The sequence below is a fragment of the Lepus europaeus genome, chromosome 8 (assembly GCF_033115175.1).
Source record: "Lepus europaeus isolate LE1 chromosome 8, mLepTim1.pri, whole genome shotgun sequence".
NCBI lineage: Eukaryota > Metazoa > Chordata > Mammalia > Lagomorpha > Leporidae > Lepus > Lepus europaeus.
This window is the reverse complement of record NC_084834.1, coordinates 32,834,879-32,862,587: the sequence shown is the minus strand read 5'-3', so window position 1 is coordinate 32,862,587 and position 27,709 is coordinate 32,834,879. Positions and strand designations below refer to the sequence as shown.

General features: G+C 40.7%; 1 protein-coding gene across 2 annotated transcripts in view; it reads right to left on the bottom strand.

Annotated features, from left to right (window-relative positions):
• The window catches only part of OTUD4 (OTU deubiquitinase 4), a 56,533-nt gene that overhangs the window by 23,465 nt on the left and 5,359 nt on the right, over positions 1 to 27,709 (bottom strand). Inside the window, exons 2-10 of one of the 2 annotated variants that reach the window (XM_062199547.1) lie at positions 27,030 to 27,113; positions 22,042 to 22,092; positions 13,979 to 14,025; positions 12,880 to 12,952; positions 9,752 to 9,833; positions 5,796 to 5,928; positions 3,204 to 3,255; positions 2,845 to 2,962; positions 2,694 to 2,758 (exon numbers count right to left, since the gene is read on the bottom strand). In XM_062199547.1, coding sequence (XP_062055531.1) covers positions 2,694 to 2,758; positions 2,845 to 2,962; positions 3,204 to 3,255; positions 5,796 to 5,928; positions 9,752 to 9,833; positions 12,880 to 12,952; positions 13,979 to 14,025; positions 22,042 to 22,092; positions 27,030 to 27,113 — 705 coding nt within the window. Of the gene's footprint in view, positions 1 to 2,693; positions 2,759 to 2,844; positions 2,963 to 3,203; positions 3,256 to 5,795; positions 5,929 to 9,751; positions 9,834 to 12,879; positions 12,953 to 13,978; positions 14,026 to 22,041; positions 22,093 to 24,714; positions 24,787 to 27,029; positions 27,114 to 27,709 lie in introns of those variants that run through there. The other variant, XM_062199548.1, reaches the window with a different exon arrangement.

Sequence of the window (27,709 nt, the reverse complement as noted above, 5' to 3'; positions counted from 1 at the left end):
ATGGATTACAATGGCTTCCCCCTCCCATAACTTCCCTCCCACCCTCCCACCCGCAACCCTCCCCTCTCCCACTCCCTCTCCCCCTTCCCCTTCCATTTGCATCAAGATTCATTTTCAATTCTCTTTATATACAGAAGATCAATTTAGTATAAAGATTTCAACAGTTTGCACCCACATAGCAACACAAAGTGAAACATACTGTTTGAATACTAGTTATAGCATTAAATCACAATGTACAGCACATTAAGGACAGAGATCCCACATGAGGAGCAAGTGCACAGTGGCTGCTGTTGTTGACCCAACAAATTGACACTCTAGTGTCAAACATACTTTTAATAAAACCAATAATAAAATTAATCAGTGTTTCCTCCACAAGTCAAGAAGGAACGTTTGTCAAAGGCTGTTTGAAAGCAGTTTTATTACACACCTGGGGCCAGCATTGTGGCATAGTGCATTAAGCCACACCTGCAACACTGGCATCTCATCTGGGGCACCAGTTCAATTCCAGGATGCTCCACTTCCAATCCAGCTCCCTGCTAATGTGCCTGAGAAGGCAGCAGAGAATAGCCCAAATGCTTGGGGCCCTGAACTCACATGGGAGACCCAGAAAAAGCTCCTGGCTTCAGCTTACCCCAGCTGCAGCCATTGCAGACATTTGGGAAATGGAACAGCAGATGGATAATCTCATTCTATCCCTCTCCCTCTATGCATCTCTACCTTTCAAATAAATACTTTTTGATGAAAATAAACTTCTACATAGTATTTTGTTGTCTATGTGTGGATTTTTGAAACAGAAGCATTTTTTCCATTAACAAAAACAGAGACCTTATAAATTATCTTATCCAGGGTCTCTCCAGGCCGAGCATTACTGACAGGACTGATTAATACTGTTAAGGCAGGCAGCTATAGTAAGGAATGGCTGTCCTTTGCACTGCAGGATGTGTGTGTACATCTGTGGCCTCTACCCACTGGATGCCAATAGCAGCCCACCAGGTAGGACACTGCTAATGATCCATGGATGTAAAGGGGCCAAAATCATCCAGACTGTGGAAAGAGCAATATAATCCAACTTTTCCCTTCAACAATCCAGCATAGCAGCTTATTCAAAACAAAAAGCCAAACTCCTCTTCATGGTCACTCTCCTTCCTCAGTCCAACAGAAAAAAGCACATATGTACCATTCATAGAAAGTCTGAATCAATTTCAATTATTTGACAACTATAATGAAAATATCTAACATAACATCTAAAATGTTACTGTTACTTCCTTAAAGTAATACCAAAGACTGAATTGCATTTTTAAGATCATATAATGGATACAATGGTTTTAGACTCACACAAGCTTCTAGTAATATATTGAAATGTATACCTCTCTCTCTAACTCCATCTGTAAAAAAAAAAAATAATAATAATAAAAATATTAAAAGGGGGGAGGGGGGCGCAGTGCCATGGCTCACTAGGTTAATCCTCTGCCTGTGGTGGCGGCATCCCATATGGGCACCGGGTTCTAGTCCCAGTTGCTCCTCTTCCAGTCCAGCTCTCTGCTATGGCCCAGGAAGGCAGTAGAGGATGGCCCAGGTGCTCAGGGACCTGCACCCGCATGGAAGACCAGGAAGAGGCACCTGGCTCCTGGCTTCAGATCGGCATAGCTCCAGTCATAGCAGCCTTTTGGGGGGTGAACCAACGGAAGGAAGACCTTTCTCTCTGTCTCTCTTTCACTATCTAACTCTATCTATAAAAATAATAATAATAATTTAAAAAATTAAAAATGAATGTGTCAAAAAGTTACTGCTTGAATGCCCCTGCACCCGCATGGGAGACTGGCAGGAAGCACCTGGCTCCTGGCTTTGGATCGGCACAGCTCCGGCCTTTGTGGCCACTTGGGGAATGAACCAATTGAAGGAAGACTTTTCTCTCTGTAACTCTGCCTGTCAAATAAATAAAATCTTAAAAAAAAAAGCTACTGCTTGAAGTCTATTTTTAAAAGACTTTTTATTTATTTGAAAGGCAAAGAGGGAGAGTGGGGAGGCAGGCAGGGAGAAATAGATTTTCGACCCACAGGCTCACTTCCCAAATGGCCACTACAATCAGGGTTGTGCCAGGCTGAAGGCAGTTAGCTCCATCACAGTCTCCCTCATGGGTGGCAGGGGTCCATGTACCTGGGTCTCCCTCCACTTTCCAAGCCACTAGCAAGGAGCTGGATCAGAAGTGCAGCAGCCAGGACTCAAACTGGCATTCTTACATAGGATGCTGGCATCACATTAACCTGCTGTGCCACCACATGGCCTGCTTGTAACCTGTTAAAATATATACATGCTCAGGAGTGGGCATCTGGCCTAACAGTTAAAGACACAAGTTGGGATGCCTACATGCCTAGGTTCAAAAGTCAGCTCCACTACTAATCCCAACTTCCTGCTAATGCACAGCCTGAGAGGCAGGAGGTGATGGCACACTTTAACCATGCTGGGGACCTGGACTGAATTCTCCACTCCCAGCTTCATCTTGGCCCAGTCCCAGCCAGCCACTGAAGGAATCTGCAGAGTGAACCAGAGGATGGGAGCTCACTCTCACTGTTTTTTAAAAGATAAATACATTATGAAATGTCAAATTATCAACACATTCAGATATTTTCTGGTTCCTATCAGAAAAAATAAGATCAAGTAAACTCTTTTCTCCTTTTATACAAATCACTTACTTGGCATTTCTCTCCAACTTCATATTGTAAACCAGCAGCAATGGAATAATCACGCTTTTGTTGAGCTATAAAAAAAAAAATCAGTATAATATAAAGTTGGCTTTCAAGAGCAACAAAGCAAATTTACGAAAACTGAAGATTTTTCATTCACCTTGTTTAGACTTCAGCCAAATTTCATATTCCACATTTCTGTAGACTGCTGGATTGAGTGACTTAAGAACCTTTCTAGACAAGGGAAGGCTAGTAGAATTCCCATTGTTCTTCAAGTGCTAAACAAAGTCAGGAAGGTCAATCAACAGAAAAATACTTTAAAAACATTTTTGTTTGAGGCACACTTAAGAGTAAAATCAAATGAAAAAACAAAACTTTGAAAACTTATGAAGCTGTCACTGAATTTTTTACCTGATGATCCTGACTCTACTGAAAATGTACCAGAAAAAAATAGGAAGACTATAATGTCATATCCCTTCTTATATTGATGAACTAGTTAAAACCATTTTTAAAAAATACCTCATCGCCTGACAAAGGTTTAAATCCATTCACATCATTAGCAGTTTTCCTCCTGCAAAGGAAAAAATATAATCATCAGTAAAAGCAGAAAAAATAAATATGGTATGCAATTAACTTCTAAATCTCTAAAGTCAGCTTTATTTCAAAAAGTCAAGAGATTTACCCCAGTGAGTTTTATTATAGGTATATATAACAGATAATAATAAATAATACATATGTGTATCAAAATAGAAGAAGTTACTGGTGATTCTTACTGGCTCAGTAATCAAGAAAATAAAAAAACCGAGATTGAGTAGTCAGAATAACTGAATTTACAATTCAAAAAATTCTGCTTTCAATAAACAGGTAAGGCCCTATTTAAAAAAAAAATAATTCCATTTAAACAGAAGCATCTCACTAAAGAAGAACTCAACAACTCATCCTTTGATTGAAAAGACTGGCTACATCAAATAATCTTTAAGACAACCAAAAAACCACTATCAGCCCTTTGAATTCACTGTAGCATACATACTCACACATTATTACATTCATTTACTCAACAAATATTTAAGTGGCCACCAAATGCCAGGCGCTATACATCAATTTGTACTGGGTCTAGCAGTCAAAACAGACAAAATCTTATCCAGATGAAATGTATAATCTAGTGAGAGTAGATACAAACTAAGTAATTAATATGTTCAATGATTTTAAGTTCCATGAGGGGGAGGTGGAGAAAAAAGCGATAGTGTTCAGATAATAACAAGTTGGATGTGGAAAGACTCTGCCATCTTGTTTAATAGAAAAGGCCATGACGCAGCAACCTATAAATCTATTTAGCATTCCTGGCAGAAGTATAACACATGCAAAGACCCACAGGTTGTCAAGAGGCTGGTACCACCCCATCCCCAATCAGGAAAATATATGCATACATTTTAAAAGAATCTTTATAATAAAGAATTACATATTCTAATATTTATGTTCTATTTCTATCTGAAGCTTCACCTGTATAGCACACTAAAGTTACTTTCACATGTCCTACAAGAGGAAAAATATATTCTTAGCTTCAATGAGAAGGTGATAAGAGTTGATTCTTAAAGAGCAAACTTACTTTTTTGTTGCTATAACTAATACATACTGGATACTGTATCTAGGAACTATGCTATATGTTTTACATGCTATCTCATTAAATTCTCAAGTTCTCCCCTAACCAGAAATACTGAAATAGCCTCATTTTATAGCTACAGAACTGAGGATTCTTAGAGAATTTAAGTTACTCTATCCAAGTCTGGCTAATTAACAGCAAGCCAGGTTTGAATACCCAAATGTCTTGTGTAGATAAGGAACATAAGCCTCAAAGTCTCTACGTTCTAGAGTTTTATCAGGGTCGGCATTGTGGCACAGCCAGTTCAAGTCCCACCTATTACAACTTCTGATCCTCAGCTCACTGCTCATGCGCCTGGAAAAGCAGTGGAAGATGGCACAATCACCTGTGCCCCTGCACCCAAATGGGAGACCCAGATGGAGTTCCAGGCTCCTGACTTCAGCTGGCCTAACCTAGAGCCATTGTGGCCATTTGGGGAGTGAATGAGGGGATGGAAGCTCACTCTCTCCCCATCTCTCTCTGTAACTCTGCTTTTAAAACAGTAAATCTTTAAAAATAAAAATAAAAAATAAAACAAAAGAATCATTTACCCACTATACAGAAGGTTTATTAAGAAGCTGTCAACTATATGTAACTCCAACTTGGGCCTTTTATAATCTGATATGAGGAGGTACTACCTAAGAAAACATTGAGCACAGGAAATCAAATGACTTTTTTTTTTTTTTTTTTTTTTTTTTTTTTGGACAGGCAGAGTGGACAGTGAGAGAGAGAGAGACAGAGAGAAAATTCTTCCTTTGCCGTTGGTTCACCCTCCAATGGCCGCAGTAGCTGGCGCGATGCGGCCGGCGCACCGCGCTGATCCGAAGCCAGGAGTCAGGTGCTTCTCCTGGTCTCCCATGCGGGTGCAGGGCCCAAGCACTTGGGCCATCCTCCACTGCACTCCCTGGCCACAGCAGAGAGCTGGACTGGAAGAGGGGCAACCAGGACAGAATCCGGCGGCCCGACCAGGACTAGAACCTGGTGTGCCGGCGCCGCTAAGCGGAGGATTAGCCTGTTGAGCCACGGCGCCGGCCCAAATGACCATTTTTTAAACACTGGATATGTAAACACTTGACAGGCTAACTTTAACTTTGTTAAACACATCATATAAATAAGAATCCAATGTATTCTACAGATACACACCTAGAGTATATGCACATAGATTATTATCAACTAAAAAAAATCAAGGTCCTGAAGTTCGATAATAGAAAATCAGGTAAAATCACTTGCAGGGATAGAGAAATTTCTACTGCAAACTGCAATATTTTACCAATATGAAGGGATCTTCAAAAAATTCATGTGTTTTGGAAAAAAATTTTTACAACAAAGTAAGCTTCTCTTTTAATTCCATTCTTCTACTAAGTACATTTGCACACAGGACCTCAATATGTGAGACAATTCTATGTAGAAATATTCACTGCAATGTTTCAATGTAACTAAAAAGATATTTTAACATTTAAATTCATTCTTACTTGCAACTATCATCCTCTGAATCTGATATTTCACTGTTGTTTCCATCAGCTACTTCAGAAGGGTCTAGTCCCATCACGATTTTACTGACATCAGCTTTAAATACCTTCTCATATAGCAATTCATAAAGAAGAGCTGCAATTAATGAAAGAAATATAATGTAACATTAACCAAAAGCATTCTTTAAAAACAGAAACAGGGCATAAAAACGTTACTAATTGCTCCGGCTTCTAAAATTCCAACCAGAAACATTTAACATCTTACTTAGAGTCAGTAATACAATTCAATCTAAGAGTTACATACAGACTGGGCAGGTATTTGGCACAGGTGCCTAAGCTGCAGCTCGGGACACCCCCATCTCTTATCAGAGTGCCTGCCTTGAGTCTCAGCCAGTTTCCTTCTCATGTGCACTCAGGGAGGCAGCAGAGGATGGCTCACATATGTCAGTCTGGGGCTGCTATCATAGCGTTGTGGGTCAAGCTGCAGCCTGCCAACACCAGCATCCCACAAGGGCGCCAGTTTGTGTCCCAGCTGCTTCGCTTCCAATCCAGCTCCCAGTCAGTGGCCTGGGAAAAAGCAATGGATGAGGGCCCACTTGGGCCCCTGCCATTCACGTGAAGTCCCTAGCTCTAGCCGGACCCAACACTGACTGTTGCAGCTATCCACGTAGTGAACCAGTAGATGGAAGATATTTCTGACTGACTTTCAAATAAATAAATAAATAAATCCTTTAAACACACACACACACACACAGAGTACTTCAGTCCCTGCCTTCCTCATGGGAGATCCGGATGGAGTTCAGGGCTCCAGACTGGTCCAACTCTGGCTATTGTGGACATTTGAGGGATGAACTTTGGGATAGGAGATCCCTCTGCCTTTCAAATAAAATGAAAATAAATAAAATTTTTAAAAGAAGTTACAGATTTTGCCTCTGAGCAGGTACGTAGTTTGAAATCTACTATCTTTTAAACAGCAAAACAAATGTTTCACAATAATAAAACTAGTGTAACAGGAAAAGCTGAACATGTTTGCTGAATAATTACTACATTCAATACAGTTTTCTAAGCTTGTATGCACACTTGTATTTAATCCCTGGTTGTACAGATGAAGAAATCTGAAATTTGAAATGTTACATATTGCACCTTACAGCTCAGCAGATGCCAACAGAACACATTAAGAACGCTAGAAAAAAAGGGGAAGGAGTTGGGCCTAGTGGTTAAGAACCAGTTAAGAACCAGTTAAGTACCAGCATCCCACACTGGAATACTTGGGTTTAGTACCTGGCTCTGGCAATCAACTTCAGCTTCCTGCAAATGGAGACTCTGGGAAGCTGCAGTGATGGCTGAAATAATTGGGTTCCTACCTCTCAAATAGGAGAATTAGAATGAGTTCCTGGCTTCAGCTCCTAGTCATTGTAGAAATTTGGAGAGTAAATCAACAAATGGGAGCTCTGTCGCTCTCATTCTGCCTCTCAAATAATTTCTAGAAAAAACAATACAGCTTACCATAAAGGACTCAGAAGACTTGGGTGCTAGCTTTAGTTTTTCTACTAACTGTAAATTTGAACAAAAAACTTCTCAGATTCCTTTCTTTTTTCTATTTACTTATTTATTTATATAATGGAAATGTAGCGTTATGGAGAGAAGGAGAGAAAGAGAGAGCTTCTATCCGCTAATTCACTTCTCATATGGCTACAACAGTCAGGACTGGACCAGGCAGAAGCCAAGAGCCTAGAACTCCATCCAGGCCTCCCTTGTGGATGGCAGGGTCCCAGATATTTAGGCCATCTTTGGCTGCTTTCCCAGGCATATTAGCAGGGAGCTAGATCAGAACTGGAACAGCCAGGACTGGAGCTGGTGCTCACATGGGATGCTGGTGTTGCAAGTGGTAGCTTAACCTGCTGCACAATGTCAGCCCCAACCTTGGGCAACTACTCAGATCTCTGTGAAACAAAAAGATGTCTGACTATATAACTCAGCTCCAGAGTAACTTTACATAAGACATCAAAAAGAAATTGTTATAAACTATTTTCTCAGCAGCTTCTGAGACTGTGTTGCCAAAATAAAAATTCTGAAAATAGAAAATGTTACCAAAAGTTTAAAATCACATGATTTTTTAAGACTCTCAATTAATTTTACTTATTACAGTAAACTTCTTATGAAAACAAAAATACAAAGAATTCATCAACAATGGGTGGTCACCCTATAAAGAAGTCCCCAGAAGAGACTTCCTCCTCACAGACCATGTTTTTCCCATGGTCAGCAACAAGACACATTCCTGTATCACCCAAACTTAAAAATACAGGAAAACAGACTACGGGTCCTATTCTTCCCAAAGCTGAAAACATTCCAATTTTGACTAGTTGGAGGAAGAGTGGGAGATACAGCCCAGAACAGAGATAGCTTTCACATCTTTAAATAGAACAATCAATTATTTTATTTATTAATCTGAAAGGCAAAGAAGACAGAGTTCCCATCCACTGATTTAGCCCACAATAGCCTTGCCAGAGCTGAAACAGGTGCCAGGAACTCCAATCAGGTCTCTCTTGTGCGGTGGCACAACCCCAGGGGAGTAGGAACCATCACCACAGCCTCCCAAGATCTGCACTGGTGGAAAGCCAGAGTCAGGAGCCACATCCAGAGAATCAACACAGGTGCTCTAATGTGGGACACAGGCATCTTACCTCCAGGCTAAACTCCTGCCACCAATTCTTTAAACCTTGCTTTACATATATCTTTACTGGTCACCAGTAAAGCTTAAGAACAGAGGAAAAGGCTGTTGTTACACATCCAGTGCCACTTTGTATAAGGGATTTGGGCTTTGTTCTAACAGCTAATAAAAGGAACTAATGGTAGGAAGGGCAATTACTCTTTTAGAGCAGCAGTAATCAAATGGGATGACAGGAAAGAATTCATCCCCCAAGAAATATCTGGCAAAATCTCGAAATAATTTTGGTTGTCAACAATCAGAGTGGCAGAGGCAAGGATATCCCCGGCCTCCACACAGAAATGCAATAAGAGCACCCATAACAAAGAATTATGTGACCCAAAATGTCAGTAACACCAAGCAAGAATCCCTGCCATGGAGCCAAATACAATCCAAACCGTTATTTATCCAATCATTTAGATTCTCAATCTATATACTAACAATTTTAAAATTGAATATAGGCCGGCGCCGTGGCTCACTAGGCTAATCCTCCGCCTTGTGGCGCCGGCACACCGGGTTCTAGTCCCAGTTGCCCCTCTTCCAGGCCAGCTCTCTGCTATGGCCAGGGAGTGCAGTGGAGGATGGCCCAAGTCGTTGGGCCCTGCACCCCATGGGAGACCAGGAGAAGCACCTGGCTCCTGCCAGCGGATCAGCGCGGTGCGCTGGCCGCAGCGCGCCAACCGCGGCAGCCATTGGAGGGTGAACCAATGGCAAAGCAAGACCTTTCTCTCTCTCTCTCTCACTGTCCACTCAGCCTATCAAAAAAAAAAAAAAAATCGAATATAAATCCTTATGACTGAAATGACTAGTGAAAATATAACTGCACAGGTTGACTGTCCCTTATCTGAAATATCTGGGACCAGAAATGTTTAAAATTTTGGAGTTTTCTGGATTTGGGAATATTTGCCCAGACTTTCACTGGGTGAGAATGCCTAAACCAATAATCTGAAACCTGAACTGCTCCAAACCCAAAATTTTCTGAATGTCATGAAAGCATTTAACAAGTTTCAGATTTTGAAGCACTCAAATTTCAGATTTCTATTTTAAACTGTTATTTACAAGTCAAATTCTAGCTAACAGCTGCTTTTTTCCCCTTTGAAATGTTTAATGATATTAATATTCTCAGTAACCTAAGGTTCTTAGAAATATCTTTTACAGTACAAAAAAAGAGAACATATTTAACCTTTTTTGTTTGCATTAAGGCTGTAGTTCAGGAACATAAATTCATATATAAACACAAAATGATACTTACACTGACACATAGCAGAACTATCTTTATACTTTATGGGATAAACAATATCATAGTGATTTCCATTTGAAAAACACAGTAATACCTGAAAGGGTAAAAATAAAACACATTTCAACACCTTATATATATATATGTATATATATATGACATTTGCTAAGCAACTGAGTCTCCAAAATCCTAAATTCATTTCTCAATAGAAAGTGATTATGTTAAAAAGCAACCTAAAAAGCTCCAATTCTGTCAAACTGCAGTACATCCACATGCTGAAATGCTATATAGCCATTAAATAAAAAATCTCTGAATGACCTGAGGAAATGTTTATAGAATCACAAAACAGACATAATCTCAAGTATTTAAAAAATACAAAAAGACTGGAAGAAAATATTTTAAAACTTTACTAATACTAACCTGTGAAAGGATGATCAAATGCAAATGTTTTCTGCTTCTTTAACATTTTAAGTATTTCCTAAATGGTCAATTACTGGAGCTGGCAATGTGGCAAAGTAGGCTGAGCCTTTGCCTGTGGCGCCGGCATCCCATATGGGCTTATATCCTGGCTGCTCCATTTCCTATCCAGCTCTCTACTAATGAAGGATGGCCCAAAAGCTTGGGCACCTTCACCCACATGGGAGACCTGGAGGAAGCTCCCGGCTTTGGATGGGCCCAGTTCCTGCCATAGCAGTCATCTGGGGAGTGAACCAGCAGATGGAAGACCTTCCTCTGTGTTTCTCCCTGTCTGTTACTCACCAAGTGATACTATTTTGTATTCCCCTCCATCACTCTCTTGAACCCTCTTAAAACTTTTTAGTAGAGGGCTGGCGCCCTGGTGTAGTGGGCTAAGCCTCTGCCTGCGGTGCCAGCATCCCATATGGGTGCCAGTTCATATCCCGGCTGCTCCACTTCCCATCCAGCTCTCTGGTATGGCCTGGGAAAGCAGCAGAAGACGGCCCAGGTCCCTGGGCTCTTACACCCATGTGGGAGACCAAGAAGCAGCTCTTGGCTCCTGGCTGCAGATCAGCACAGCTCTGGCTGCTGCAGCAATTGGGGAGTGAACCAGCAGATGGAAAACCTTTCTCTCTCTCTCTCCTTCTACCTCTACCTCTCAAATAAAAATAATGAATCTTAAAAAAAAAAATTTTTTTTGAGTAGACACTAAAAAATACTGATGCCAGTATATATGATGAACTAGAATATTTACCATCTTGTGCCAATTTAAACATTAAATACTAAAATAACCTGTGATACTGAGTTCTGCCATTCAGAAATACTTTGAGTAATCATTTATTTCCCATTGTGAAGATAATTTCCCTATTTTTAAAAATTTATCTATTTGAAAGAGTGACACAGTGAGAGAGAGAGAGAGAGAGAGAATATCTTCTATCCACTATCTTCTATCCCTTGGTTCCCAAAGGCCTCCAACAGCCAGGGCTGGGCCAGGCTTAAACCAGGAGTCTGGAATACCAATCTGATCTCACACACAGATGGCAGGGGTGCAAGTACTTCAGCCATCATCTAATGCTTTCCCAGGTACACCGGCAGGAATTTGGATCAGAAGTGGAGTAACTAGGACTTGAATTGGACTCCAATGTCTGGGATTTCAGTGTCCCGAGCAGCAACTTAACTTGCTGTGCTCAACGCAGAATTTTGTTTTAGTTAACGATTTTGGATTCAGGCAGGCCAAGTTGAAATGAATTGTGTGTCACCTTATTCATGGTGGTAAGGGGGAAGAGAGTCGAGTTTGATACAACCATGCATAATTTGAGGTTTTTAAGTAGTTGCTTTTTATGTTTTTATATAGAGAGATATAAAATACATTTTACAATGACACTTCCAGTGTATTTCTAAATCATAAGCTTTTAATCCTCTACTAAGAATTCAACAAACAAGAGGGAATAAAACACTGTCCATTAATATTAGACGAGGCTGTAAACAATAATCAAATCAGAAAACGGCAATTTCACTCATGTATCTTATACTTTCTCGTACTCAGTTACCACAGATCAGAGAAAGCATATGATAGTTGTCAATTTGGGACTGGCTTATTTCACTAAGTTAATGGCTTCCAGTTATATCCATTTGGTTGCAAAAGACAGCATTTCATTCTTTTTTACAGCTGAGTTGTATTCCATATATATATATATATATGTATATATATACACACACACCCCTCATTTTCTTCATCTAGTCATTGTTTGATGGACATCTGGGGTGATCCCTTATCTTAGCTATTGTGAATTGAACTGCAATCAACATGGGAGTAACAGATAACTCTTTTCATGTACTGATTTCATTTCATTTGGATAAATTCCCAAGAATGGAATGGCTGGGTCACGTGGTCGATCTGTTTTCAGATTTTCCGAGGAATCTCCATACTGTCTTCACCCACGGCGGTTGCAATATTTACATTCTCACCAACAATGGATTAGGATACTTTTCCCCCCCACATTTTCACCAGCATGTACTATTTTTGATTTCTATATGTATGAGATTCTAACTGGGATGAGGTGAAACCTCACTGTGGTTTTGATTTGCACTTCCCTGATGACTAGTGATTCTGAGCATCTGAATCTCATCTTTCGAAAAATGCCTATTAACAACTTGAGGTTTTTCAAGGGATATCAATTTATTTGGTTTTTCTAATACAAATTTTGAAATATGACATTTTCTAAATAAAATCAATTACATTTCTCTGTACATAAGTGATTGCCCATTTTTAAAAAATATTTTTAAAATTTATTTATTTGAGAGGTAGAGTTACAGAGAGAGGGAGAGACAGAGAGAAAGGTCCTCCATCTGCCAGCTGACTTCTCAAATGGCCCCAACTGCCAGAGTTGGGCTGACCCAAAGCCAGAAGCCAGGAACTTCTTCCGGGTCTCCCATACAGGTGCAGGGCCCCAAGCACTTGGGCCATCTTCTACTGCTTTCCCAGGCAATAGCAGAGAGTTGGAACAGAAAAAGAGCAGCCATGACATGAACCGGCACCCATACGGGATGTTGCCGACTATGCCACAGCACTGGCCCCCATAGAGAAGTATTTCCAAAAGCATTTGAAATTATAGCTTAGAGGTCAGAGAAGCAACCAAATGACTCTTTTACTTAAGTCCTTTACAAACAATTGGAAAAAGTCTTACCTTTTCAGGAAAATTATTTTCAGTTACTTGTGCCGGAGAAACATTTGGTTCCCGATAAATTATAAAATCTTTCCTGAAAATAACATTTGGAAATTACTTCCAGTACAATATACTTCATGATCTAAATTTAACCATTCATTCATTTACTAAGAGCCTACTTAATACATGCCAGGTGCTAGAGAATTAACTGAGTTGTAGATTAACTATATAGCAAAGTGTCTTCTAAAACTTAAAATTTTAAATTTGGATACAAAGAAACCTCAAATATAATTCTACAAGGGGACTTCAAAATCAGAGAGATTATAAAATAATTTAAATGAAATTTTGAAAAGAAAAACCTAGGTATCACCTGCTTCTCTACCAGGCAATAGTAGTAAACTGAACAATATGTGGCATTAGTTTTAGTGGCCATTCAATGGTACTGGCCCAAAGAAGTTAGAAAATCAAGCCGGTGCCGCGGCTCACTAGGCTAATCCTCCGCCTTGCGGCACTGGCACACTGGGTTCTAGTCCCAGTCGGGGCACCGATCCTGTCCCGGTTGCCCCTCTTCCAGGCCAGCTCTCTGCTGTGGCCCGGGAGTGCAGTGGAGGATGGCCCAAGTGCTTGGGCCCTGCACCCCATGGGAGACCAGGAGAAGCATCTGGCTCCTGCCAGCGGATCAGCGCGGTGCGCCGGCCGCAGCGCGCCAACCGCGGCGGCCACTGGAAGGTGAACCAACGGCAAAAGGAGGACCTTTCTCTCTGTCTTCTCTCTCTCACTGTCCACTCTGCCTGTCAAAAAAATAAATAAATAAATAAGTATAGAGGGCAAAAAAATTAAAAAAAAAAAATCATTTCTCTACAAGGTTAATATGAGGTGTACAGGGCAGAGCCTAAAAAATTTTATGTACCCTTTCCCAAAAATATATTCAGAATTAAAACTTCTAGATGTAGACACATCTCAACATCAAAATATAAGTAATGCCATTTATAAAACAAAATCTTAGAAAAGATGTCTTACTACCAAGGTATAAAAAATAGCTTTACTATTTTAACATATTTAATAACAGAATATACTAATTTCCCCAAGTTTTGTTTACCTATGTTATTATAGTGTTTACCTGTACATAAGAGAAAGGGCACTTATTTCCACTTGTCCTACCCACTCCTGTATTGGAAAAAAAAATTGGCATGTAAATGTCTCACTTTTTATAATTTATATAATACCTCATATGTAACTAATGAACTTTTAGAAATTATTATTAGTACTGTGATATTATAAAAGCATTTATATAAAACAGGCCATATTATATACAGTCCAAATCTCTGTCTCAAAAACCTTTGGTAACAGTAACAGGGTGTTACTGATGGTTTCTACTGGTGTGGGAAGACCATGGAGTGAGATCTTTAAGTTCAGAATTTGTTCAAAGTAGGGGGTATCCTCCAACCTAGCACCCAGGACAGAGCTTAGCATAGTATAAGCCCCCCAACAATGAAATGCTGAATAGAAAACAAAAATTATAAATTGACTGCTATACTGAGATGAATATAAGTCGAGGAACAAAACTATCCCAGTAAAAATTTCAAAATAATGGATATCCTACACTCAAAGAAATCACTTTAAGACTTCCTGGAAAGCAAACAGCCAGTAAATATCAACATGTAAAATGCTCATATACTCTTTGATCCAGCAATTCAATTTCTATAAATCTATCCTACAGGAATAGTTTTATGGCTGAAAGAAAGAGAGACAAACTTTTAAGATTTATCTCCTCTAATACGGTTTATCCATACTACAGAGAAACATGTAGTCCTGAAAAAATGAGGAATACATTTCAGGGCTGGCGCAGCACTACAGCAGAAAAGCTGCTGCCTGCAACTCCAGCATCCCATATGGGTGCCAGTTCGAGTCCTGGCTACTCCAATTGTGATCCAGCTTCCTGCTACCTGGGAAAGCAATAGAGGATGGCCCAAGACCTTGGGCCACTGCACCCACGTGGGAGACCTGGAAGCAGCTCTTGACTACTGGCTTCAGCCAGGCTCAGCCTGGCAATTGCAGCCATTTGGGGAGTGAAACAAAGGATTGAAGAGTTCTCTCTATATCTCCCTCTGTAACTCTTTCAAATAAATAAATCTTAAAAAAAAAAAAAAAAAAAAAAAAAAAAAAAAAAAGATGGGCCAGGCTGTGGCCTCCTCCTTCCTCAAGTCCTTTCCTGAAAAGAGCAGAACAGGCAGTGGCTGGGGCCTGAGCCCTGCTTGTTGGTTCTGAGGCCTCCTCGCCTGCTCCACCCTGCCCTGAAAGGCTGGGAAACGGCTGGAGGCAGGGAATGCCAAGGAGATCCACTCTCTGCCTTGGGGGATGGGAGCTGTGATGGACTCCAGGCCCTTCTTAGCCAATACACACCCTCCTCCTCCTCCTCCGATTTCAAAGGTGGCGGTGACAGCCCTGGCTTCCTGTCCTGTGATGATCTAATAAAACAGCAAACACCTCTCAAAAAAAAAAAAAAAAAAAAGAGGAATACCCAAGTGAAATTACTTGGAAATATTACTCAAGTCTAGTAAGTAAAAAAATGTTTAGTCATGGTAAAATAATCCTACATGTGTAGAATAAAAAGGTCACTTATTTGTGCATAAATCTGTTTATGCAGAAGAGGAAGAAATATACTGTAAATTTACATTTTCAAGGTTAGAAAAAAGGACTTTCACCTTCATTCTGTGAACCTCTATATTTTAAAATCGTCTACCATGAGAATGTATCCCTATCCTATTTATTTAATTAGTAAACACAATATCATGAGTCACTAAAAACAACCAGTAGTGGGGCAAGTATTAAGCCTCATAGTTAAGATGCCCATATCCATATCAGAATGCCTGGGTTCAATGTCCAGGCCCAGTTTCTAGGCCCTGACTCCAGTTTCCTGCTAGTGTGGACCTCGAGAGGTGGTGATGATGGTCCAAGGAATTGGGTTCCTGCCATTACGTGGGAGGCCTGGATTGCATTTCTGGCTTTAAGCTTCATTTAGCACATTTGGAGAGGAAATCAGCAGATGGGAGGTAGTTGCCCATATCCTCTGGTACTCACAAACATGAAAAAAATGTTTTTAAAACACAAAAATAATGGGTAATACTGTCCCTTCTTCCATTAAAGAAGTGAAAATAAGAGAAAAAATTTAGGGTCAGGTGTTTTGTGCAGCAGTTAGCATGCCACTGGAGATGCCTGCAACCCCTATCAGATTTTCTAGTTAGAGTCCCTGAGGCTCCTTGGCTTCCCATCCAACTTCCTGCTAATGCAGCAGATGAGGGCTTGAGGCCCTGGCACCCACAGGAGAGTCCCAGATAGCACTAGGCTCCTGCCTTTGGACTGGCCAACCCCTGGTTGTTGCAGGCATTTGGGAGTAAGCCAGAGATATATCCCTCTCTCTTCCCCTCCCTCTCCACAGCCCATTCCTTCTGCTTTTCAAATGTAAGACTTCAGACGTTTTAATCTCTCACCAAGGACAGTTTTTCCCAAGAGACTTTTCATTTTAACAGTTCTTAAAAATTGGCTCTGATTTTCAAAATGAGATAGGTGCCATATATTAAAATAGATGTCTTAAAATAGGCTTTAAGATAATAATCATTGGTTCTCACTAATTGCTTCAAGTGGCACCCTCTGGAATAGAGGAAATCCTTCACTGATATAAGTGTTTAGATCACAAACACAAATTACATGTCTAATTTATGCAAAATATCACTTTAAAAGATGAACAATTTTTATCTAAGTCAATAAAATGCTACTTCTCATGAGAATAATGTACCATGTTATAAATAACCCTCAGAATAAATTCTGTTGTGAACACGTAAACAGTAGCTATCATAAAATACTTCTTCCTAACCATGGTCAGTTTTCAGTATTTGTTTATTTTAAAGTTAAGGCAAAAGAAAGGGACAGTTATCTTCTATCCACTGGTTAACTACCCAAACGGTGGCAACAGCCACCAAGTCAGGAACCAGAAACATGGTTGGCAGGTCCTAGGCAGTTGCCCATCTTCATTGCCTTCCAGGCACATTAGCAGGAAACTGGATGGAGAGGTAAAGCAGCCAGAACTCAAACTAGCATTCCCCATATGGAATAATGGCATCACAAGTGGGGGTTTAACCTTTACACTATGCCATAACACCAGTTCTTAGGGTCAATTTTAAATTAAAGAATTAAATTTAAGATTACAGCAATGGGGCCGGTGCTGTGGCTCACGTGGTTAACCCTCCGCCTGCGGCACCAGCATCCCATATGGGCACTGGGTTCTAGTCCCAGATGCTCCTCTTCCAGTCCAGCTCTCTGCTGTGGCCCGGGAAGGCAGTGGAGGATGACCCAAGTGCTTGGGCCCCTGCACCCACATGGGATACCGGGAAGAAGCACCTGGCTCTTGGCTTCAGATCAGCGCAGCGCCGGCCGTAGCGGCCATTTGGGGAGTGAACCAACGGAAGGAAGACCTTTCTGTCTCTCTCTCTTTCATATCTATAATTCTACCTGTCAAATAAAAAATAAATAAAAATCAAAAAAATTTTTAAATAATTTTTAAAAAGATTACAGCAAAGGGGGCCAGCGCTGTGGCGTAGCGGGTAAAGCCACCACCTGCAGTGCTGGCATCCCATATGGGCACCAGCTCATGTCCCGGCTGCTCCACTTCCGATCCAGCTTTCTGCTGTGGCCTGAGAGAGCAGAAGATACCCCAAGTTCTTGGGCCCCTGCATCCGTGTGGGAGACCCAGAGGAAGCTCCTGGCTCCTGGCTTCGGACTGGCACAGCTCCAGCTGTTGCAGCCATCTGGGGAGTGAACCAGTGGATGGAAGATCTCTCTCTCTCTCTCTCTCTCTCTCTTCCTCTCTCTCTGCCTCTACTTCTCTCTGTGTAACTTGACTTTCAAGTAAATAAATAAACCTTTAAAAAGAAAAAGAAGATTATAGTATTGTGGGGGCCAGCACTGTGGCACAGTTGGTTAAAGCCCTGGCCTGAAGTGTGGGCATCCCATATCAGCGGCGGTTCTAGTCCCAGTGCTCCTCTTCTGTCCAGCTCTCTGCTATGGCCTGGGATAGCAGTGGAAGATGGCCCAAGTCCTTAGGCCCCTGCATCCATCTGGGAGGCCTGAAAGAAGCTGCTGGCTTCAGATTGATGCAGCTCGGGCTGTTGCGGCCATCTGGGGAGTGAACCAGTGAATGGAAGAGATCTCTCTCTGTAATTCTTTCAAATAAATAAATCTTTTTTAAAAAAAAAAAAAAAAAGGTTATTGCAATGTTCTTCCAGCAGCATCTTCCACCTTAAGGCTGTATAAGTTTATTTATTCAACACTTCTTAAAATGTTTCATATACAATTTCCTTATGGGAAAGAGAAAAGAGATTTCTTCAAAATGTTTTGACAGACCATACTACATCAAAACTATGTTAATTTACATGTTCCTAAATAGTCATCAATATTAAACTTTCATGCCTGAAAAGACACTTAAGAAAATGAAAGGCTAAAGTACAACTGAAAGCAAATAGTCACAAAACAGATATTCAATGCAGGACTTAAATCCAGCATAAACTGCTAGTATTCACCAAGATCAAAAGCAAGAAAAATGGGCAAAATCTGTGCATACACATTTCACCAATGAAGACATATAAATGGCAAATACATGAGAAGATGTTCAGCATCATCACATATGTCCACATCAAGACTTACAAGCAAACATTAATGGCACTTCCAATTTCAACAGTCCCAAACTGTACAGAACCCAAAAACCAACCAACTAGGAAATGGATAAGCCAACTGTGGCTTATCCACACTGGGGACTACCACTCTACAACAAACAGAAACAAATCACTGACAACAGCATGTATGAATCTTCAAGTGCTTTCATTGTGCTAAGTGAAAGAGGCCAACCTGGGCCAGCGCCATGGCACATTAGGTTAATCCTCCACCTGTGGCACCGGCATCCCATATGGGCACTGGGTTCCAGTCCCAGTTGCTCCTCTTCCAGTCCAGCTCTCTGCTGTGGCCCAAGAGGGCAGTGGAGGATGACCCAAGTGCTTGGGCCCCTGCACCCGCATGGGAGACCAGGAGGAAGCACCTGGTTCCTGGCTTCGGAATGGCGCAGCTCCGGCCATTGTGACCATTTGGGGAGTGACCCAAAGGAAGGAAGACCTTTCTCTCTCTCTCTCTCTCTCTCTCTCTCTCTCTGTAACTCTACCTGTCAAATAAACAAAAATCTTTAAAAAAAAAAAAAAAGAGGCCAACTGCATTAAGACTACAAATTCTATTATTTCATTTATGTGCATCTAGAAAAGACAAAACTTAGAAAGCAGATCAGTGACTGTCATGGGAGGGTGAGGGAGGTTGTTTAAATGCAAAAGGACATCAAAGAACTCCTTGGAATGGTAAAAATGTCCTGTTATTGGTGTTTGTGGTGGTGATTACACAACTAAGTACATTTGTTAAATTTCAGCAAACTCCATTTTGAAAATCGGTGATTTTACTGTATGTCAATTCCCACATCAACAGAGCTGATAAACTGTATTCTTGCAGAGTTTGAGACATTTTTCAAAATGCCTTATAGGGTATCATAAGGACAGTTTTTTGAGAACCAAATGGAGCTTATCCACCAACTAATTTGTTTTCATTTTATGTATCATATAATATCAAGGACAATACAGAATGATGGTTTACAAGTATTGTTGCTAACAACAAAAAATGGTTGTTCAGCAGGAACTTAAGACATCTGAGATGTTTAATCAAACTGATGACATAAGAACATGAAGTTCTGTATTTTTTCAGAAGGAATCTTGACCAATCACTCAAGTAAAGCACCAACAATATATCCAAAGTGCCCAAATCTACATCAACTTTCACTCCTTCCTTCCCTGTAGGTCCCAAAACAAATCAGCCTCAGTTCAGCTCATACCGCCTCATTTACTCCCCATCTCCTCCTCTCCACTCCCAAACAGCTACACCAACTTAGACCCTCACAGCCCAGCAGCTCCACTAAGATTATAAAACAGCATCTGGGGTCTTTCTGATTAACAAATTAATTTTCTGTATTTTCTATAAAGGAAGTAAAAATCATCTACAATATTTGCCACCTACAGATAACAACTTAACATCCTACGTTTATCTTTCCTGTTTACAACTAATACAATGTGGATTTTATATTCATAACACAAAGATAATGATCACCAATAAGGCACCTCTGACTGAAAGGTTAGCTATGGAATTCCAAAGCATTAAAAACATACAGTGCTTGCATTCAAAGGGATTTACAAACTAAGAGAAAAACAAAAACTTCAAAGAAACTGAAACTGTGACCACAGTATACAGCTAAAAACAAAATCAATTATTCAAATATACAGTCAAGGGAGGATTTAGAGAAAAGGCCTTTAGGAAGTATTTGTGTCCAAAACTGGAGTAATACTATACTTACCCTTTCTTACCCTTAATGCGTATAGTTTTCTATATATTAACAATTTTTTAAACCATTTTAAAATGGGTCTTTCTGCCTCTGATTTCATCTGCCTCAAACTATTTTTTCACAATATTCTTCCATCCATTCATTTAACAAAACTGCCAGGCACTGTTCTTGGCTATGAGTCACAACAACAAACAAAACATATAGACCTCTATGGTCATGGCACTTAACTGAGAAGACAAACATCAAATAGTATTAAGAGCTAGAGAGAAACTAAAGCAGGGAATGGAGACAGGGAATGTATTAGAGGCTGAAGGCTGAAATTTCATATATGGAAACCCCTTCTCTCACTTCCTACCTACAATATTCTCACTTCCTACCTCAAGAACCTTGAAAGGCTCCTATTGCCAGATGCTCAGACAACAGGCCCAGAGAGTCAATCAGGTCCAGAATAGGGGCCATGAATCTGTATTTTTTACAAACAACCTGGTGATTATAAAGAGAACCTATAAATCATACTCTGAGAAACAATGACCTAAAACACAGGAGCCTAGCTTTCAGGGCTCTTCCACCACCTGGCTCCAACCTGCCCTCTGGATTATTTCTTACTTACAATTACTTGCCAATTCTTACTTACAATTAGTTGCTCCATTCTCCATACTAACTGTTTTCTGCATCTAACTTGCTCACAGTTTTCACTGCATGGAGTGCTGTTCAACCCAGGCCCCACTTATTTAGAATCTACTCAGGTTTCAAATGTGAAGTCCCTCTCCAACTTTTAACTAGCTAAAATAAAACATTTAAATGTCCACGGCATCATATTCCTATTTCTTGTGATACAATACTTTGCTAAAAATTTGTACCATTATGTGACTTTCTTCCCTATTAGAGGGACTCTTGGATTATCTCAGTTATCTCTGCATCCCCAAGGAGACTAGAAAATCATGGTCCACAACAAGCAATCAAATATATGGATAAAATCACTCATTAAACACCCTTTTTCCTATGTTGCATTCCCTTTACCGACTATCTAACTCTTCAGAGCTTTATCCTTTGCCAATATCACTTTATAACTTAACAACATATAAAGGGAAATCGTAACACTCCACACTTCATGATATTTGAATTTGCAGTGAGAACATTAGTTCTGTAAGCAAGAGAAAAAAAGATTCTTTGAATCTGAAAATAACCTGGAAGTGTGGTAGCAGGAGTTGGGGAGGAAGTGTTGCCCTTTCTCAACAGTTCCCTGCCCCTTCATAAACTAATCCAATGAAATAGAACCACCACAAAGAAATCAAACATCCCTCTGTCCACCAAGTCCCTGCATAGCATTCTAAAAATCATCTCTAGTTTTATTTCAGATCTTTCATGCAACATTCACATGCCATTACAACAAAGATAAAGATAGCACAACTGTCTTCATGAGGCAACCTCTAGTAAATAGCTCCAATTGTCTCCCAATTAAAAGCTGAATAAAATGTATGAAGGATCTTCAAAAAGTTCATAGAAATGCATATTATAAAAAATGCATATTATGAATTTCAGAAGTTTTTCCACAAAAATAAAACTTTTTGATTCTATTTTTCCACAAAAAATTTTAAGTAACTACATATACCTGGGACATTTTTAACAAGTGTTTACAAACAAACAGTGTATACTATCACTGTAACTCTTCCACACACACCATCAATATTAATCTTTCATGTAATTAATTTTAAACATGTTAATTGGATACATAAAAATAGAAAAGGACTACTGCATACCTGTGGATTTTCCAAACGCTTTAAATACTCTTCAAATGATCCTTCTATAAACTGGAAACAAATAAAAGTCTATTAGGAATGACATCTAAGAAATATGTCACTATAATAGTTAACCACTTCTCCATGTAAACAATGTTAGCTTTGAATTACTGAGTTCTTACACATACCTAGGATATATCAGTACTATTAAAATATATATAATACAATAAAAGGATATAGGAATCATTAAGACCATAAACATACTGCAGAATTTAATTTAAAAAGAAAATTGTCAAAGCCTGTGCTGTGATGCAGCATGTTAAATCCCTGGCCTTTAGCACCAGCATCCCATATGGGCACTGGTTCTAGTCCTGGCTGCTCCTCTTCCAATCCAGCTCTCTGCTATGGCCTGGGATAGCAGTAGAAGATGGCCCAAGTCCTTGGGCCCCTGCACCCGCGTGGGGGACCATAAGAAACTCCTGGCTCCTGGCTTTGGATTAGTGTAGCTCCGGCTGCTGCAGCCATCTGGGGAGTGAACCAACAGAAGGAAGACTTCTCTCTCTGTTCCTACCTCTCTCTGTAACTCTTTCAAATAAATAAAATAAATCTTTTTTTAAAAAATTGTCAGGAAAGGTTTCCTGAAGAGGAATGAAGGAAGATACAGGACAGACAAGATATAGATGGGCACAGTAAGAGGAAACTCCACAAAGATGGCCAATGTGGTGAGAAAAGGTAGTAAGAGTTCTGTTTTATGAAGACAGGAATGGCCTGGCCTGGCTGAAGCGGGACAAGTTGGTGAGGAGCTTGGTAAGGAGCTGAGTAGGGAAAGAACCCAAATGGGAGCTGTTTATAGAGGGTCTTGAGCCCAGGCAGAACATTCAAGACTAGATGAGAAAAGTAATTTGGCTGGCGCCACGGCTCAATAGGCTAATCCTCCGCCTTGCGGCACTGGCACACCGGGTTCTAGTCCCGGTCAGGGCACCGATCCTGTCCCGGTTGCCCCTCTTCCAGTCCAGCTCTCTGCTGTGGCCCGGGAGTGCAGTGGAGGATGGCCCAAGTCCTTGGGCCCTGCACCCCATGGGAGACCAGGAGAAGCACCTGGCTCCTGCCATCGGGTCAGTGTGGTGCGCCGGCCACAGCGCACCTACCGCGGCGGCCATTGGAGGGTGAACCAACGGCAAAAGGAGGACCTTTCTCTCTGTCTCTCTCTCACTGTCCACTCTGCCTGTCAAAAATTAAAAAAAAAAAAAAAAGTAATTCAAGGTCACTGCAGGAGACATACTGAACTGACAAACCGCAAACAATGCTTTAAGAATAATTCAGCAGTCGTCAGTGTATAAAGGAGTAAAGACATATATTGGGCTTAAGAGAGTAGAACTTAATAATATACATGGGTAGGGGCCACACTGTGGCACAGAGGGTTAAAGCCCCGGCCTGCAGCGCTGGCATCCCATATGGGCGTTAGTTCGAATCCCAGCTGCTCCACTTCCGATCCAGCTCTCTGCTATGGCCTAGGAAAGCAGTAGAAGGCTCAAGTCCTTGGGCCCATGTACCCACATGGGAAACTCAGAAGCTGCTCCCAGCTCCTGGCTTCCAATCAGCTCAGCTCTGTCCGTTGCGGCCATTTGCAGAGTGAACCAGCAGATAGAAGACCTCTCTCTCTCTGGCTCTACCTCTTTGCAACTCTTTCAAATAAATAAAATAATATGGGGCCAGCGCCATGGTTCACTTGGTTAATCCTCCGCCTGCGGCACCAGCATCCCATATGGGCGCCGGGTTCTAATCCCGGTGGCTCCTCTTCCAGTCCAGCTCTCTACTGCGGCCCGGGAAGGCAGTGGAGGATGGACCAAGGGCTTGGGCCCCTGCACCCGCATGGGATGCCAGGAAGAAGCACCTGGCTCCTGGCTTTGGAATGGCATAGCTCTGGCCATAGCGGCCATTTGGGGGGTGAACCAACGGAAGGAAGACCTTTCTCACTGCCTAACTCTGTCAAATTAAAAAAAAAAGTGTTGTTAAAAAATAATAACAATAATAATATACATTGGTATTCAGTCACACTAAAAAGAGACAAAAACCAGTAACATTAAAGATATTTTTGAAGCACCAACAAGATTTTTCTGATACAACTTGCTTCCTTGTTATTTTAACAAATAAAAAATAAAAAATAAGTTTACTCAAGCTGTATGCAGCCACCTCCAAAAGTTCACAGAAAACTGTATTAAAAGAGTTTATTTTGATGCAAAAATTCAGTTTTTTCATAATGCATATTTTCCATGAACTTTTTGAGGATCCCTTATATGCTTATATGATAACCCAACCTTTTTGATGTTTTTCTTATAATTACACCAATTTGAGAAAATCAAAGACATTCATCACACCCACCAAATTCAACTTTATATAGTACTAGCTAATTTGGCAAACTTATAAAATTAAAGTACACTCCCCAATCCACACTAATCTATTAAACACCCATGGACTTCTGACAGACATTAACTTTTATAGACTGTGCATCTCAAACTTAAGTACCTTGAGGGGCTAGCATTTAGGCATAATGGGTTAAGCCACCGCCTGCAATGCCAGCAACCCATATGGATGCCGGCTCAAATCCCAGCAGCTCCATTTCTGATCCAGCTCCTTGCTAATGGCCTGAGAAAGCAGGGGAAATGGCCCAAGTCCTAGGGCTCCTGCACTCACATGAGAACAGCCAGATGAAGCTCCTGGGCCTGTCTCAGCCTTAGTTGTTGCAGCCATTTGGGGAGTGAACCAGCAGATGGAAGACTTCTCTATCTCTCTATATATAGCTTTCAAATTAATAAAATAAATCTTTAAAAGAAAAAAAAAGTGCCTTAAACTTCAACATATTTTTAAATATATCAGAGGTTACTATTCTATATTAGATGATTATTTATAAACTTAAAAGAAAATCCACAGAACTATGTAAGCTGCAAGAGAGTTAAGTGGTATTCTAACACAAGTCTACATCTACCTAGGCTGTGGTTGGGCACTGTCTATACCTGTCTATTCCAAAGTATATCCTTTCCCATAACATCTCTTTCCAAGTCTGGCTGATAAAACTGCTGGAAGATTCTTATTACAAGAAAAATGACATTCCCCTTGGAACTTCCATTCTCTGATCATACCTCACAAGATTATAGGGGACTAAATAAAAACATTCAAAGCACTTTAAACAATGCTAGCACACAGTTAAGTGCTCAACCAGTGTTAGCAATGCCCATTATTTTGAATACAGTTATACTCGCTTGGGCCAATAATTTAGTTTCTTTAAATATTTAAAGACTAGTTCAATTCTCCCTCCCCTTCTGTACCACATCCTAGTACACTACATTACTAGTTTTTTTTTAGGAAGACACAGTTTAAAATCTCCTGATCAAGCAGGTAACTCTCCTTCCTAGATTACTGTCCATCCTAAATCAAAGCATCCAGAAAAATGTTAAATAGTATTTTGCTTGAATATGGGGAACATCAACCCAAGAAAACATTCACTAAGAACTCTTCCCCTGCTGAGTCTTAGAATTTAGTTCTGTACAAAGTGTCAATGTTACTAATCAATGGTGGGAAATATTGAAAGTCCTCCAGTTTTATAATTCTAGGTCTTAAAATCAGCCCAGTAATAAACCCTATACAGCTCTAAATGTGAAAATAGGTCACTGTGTCTTCTTTCAGTGTACAACACACTACCAAGAAAATTAATACTAAGCAATTACATTAAGTACTGATCAAAAAAAAAAAAAAAAAAAAAGGGCCAGCGCCACAGCTCAATAGGCTAATCCTCCACCTTGCGGTGCTGGCACACTGGGTTCTAGTCCCGGTCGGGGCGCCGGATTCTGTCCCAGTTGCCCCTCTTCCAGGCCAGCTCTCTGCTGTGGCCCGGGAGTGCAGTGGAGGATGGCCCAAGTACTTAGGCCCTGCACCCACATGGGAGACCAGGATAAGCACCCGGCTCCTGCCTTCGGATCAGCGCAGTGCGTCAGCCGCAGCGCGCCGGCCGCAGCGGCCATTGGAGGGTGAACCAACGGCAAAGGAAGACTTTTCTCTCTGTCTCTCTCTCACTGTCCACTCTGCCTGTCAAAAAAAAAAAAAAAGTACTGATCACCATTTTCCTAATTATGGCATTCTGATAAGTGATTTCACTGAGCTTTTGATATTAAATATGTATAAACACTTTCTGATAAAATTAAGAGTTCAGGGTTACCTGCGCATATTATGTTTTTTATATTTTAAGTCTGAAATTTTTTAAATTCAGGAGTTACCACTCACAGAAACTGCTATTATTCTTAATACTCAATTCCCTGACCATCTCCAACAAAGCTCATTCTTTGTATGCAAGAACACTATCCAGATCATCCTTCGACTCCCCGAGGGCTCATTATCTTACCCATCATAGAAGCTTTCTAAAAAGTCTGAATAAACAAGGAACACAAAATAGTCCAGAAAATATCACAACTGAAAATAATTGGATTAAAGTTCAATAAAGAAGTTTTTTTTTCACAAGGGTTATTTTCATAAGCTGCATCAAGATCTAGCCTATGAAATTTTCATTTGGACATTTCTAAAAGGCAAGATGTAAATGCAACTCAAGGTACTCAAGATACTATTACAAGAGCCAATGCTATGGCTTAGCAGGTCCTGCAGTGCCAGCATCCCATATGGGTGCCGGTTCAAGTCCCAGCCACTCTACTTCCAATCCCACTTGCGGCTAATAAGCCTGAAAAGCAGATTATCCAAATGCTTGGGACTCTGCACCCACATAGGAGACCCAGCAGAAGCTCCTGGCTCCTGGCTTCAGACACACCCATCTCCAGCAGTTGAAGCAATTTGAGGAGTGAACCAGCAAATGGAAGATCAATCTCTATCTCTATATATCTCTCTCTCCCTCCCTTTCTCTGCCTTTGCCTCTCTCTCTTTATAACCTTTATAACTCTGCCTCTCAAGTAAATAAACAAATCATAAAAAAAGATAACATTACATGTTTAAAAATCACAAATTACCGCTTCAAATTTCTCTCTGTTTTCTCGAAGATAGTGAATACAGGCCATTCTAACTTCAACATGACGAGACTGAGAGTGCAACACCTAAAGAGAGAAAGCAACATATAATTAACCTGTCTCCCGCCATTTACCTTTCCATAATTTTGAAAACTTTACGCATTCTCAGTCCTTCCTCTAAACCTAAGGATGACACAGCATGTAAAACCTGTATGCGGGGCCAGCGCCGTGGCTCACTTGGTTAATCCTCCGCCTGCAGCGCCAGCTTGCCATATGGGCCCCGGGTTCTAGTCCTGGTTGCTCCTCTTCCAGTCCAGCTCTCTGTTGTGGGCCAGGAAAGCAGTGGAGGATGGCCCAAGCGTTTGGGTGCCTGCACCCGTGTGGGAGACCAGGAAGAAGCACCTGGCTCCTGGCTTCAGATCGGCACAGCGGCCATTTGGGGGGTGAACCAACGGAAGGAAGACCTTTCTCTCTGTCTCTCCCTCTCACTGTCTGTAACTCTGCCTGTCAAATAAATAAAAAAAAACTTAAAAAAAAAAAAAAAACCTGTATGAAGGGTCTTTAAAAAGCCCATACAAACGTTCAGCTATGAAAAAACTATAGATGGACTACAAAATATTTTGTACCAAAATACAAGCTTATCTTTTAATTTCATTTCCCATGAATGTGTTAAGTACCCACAT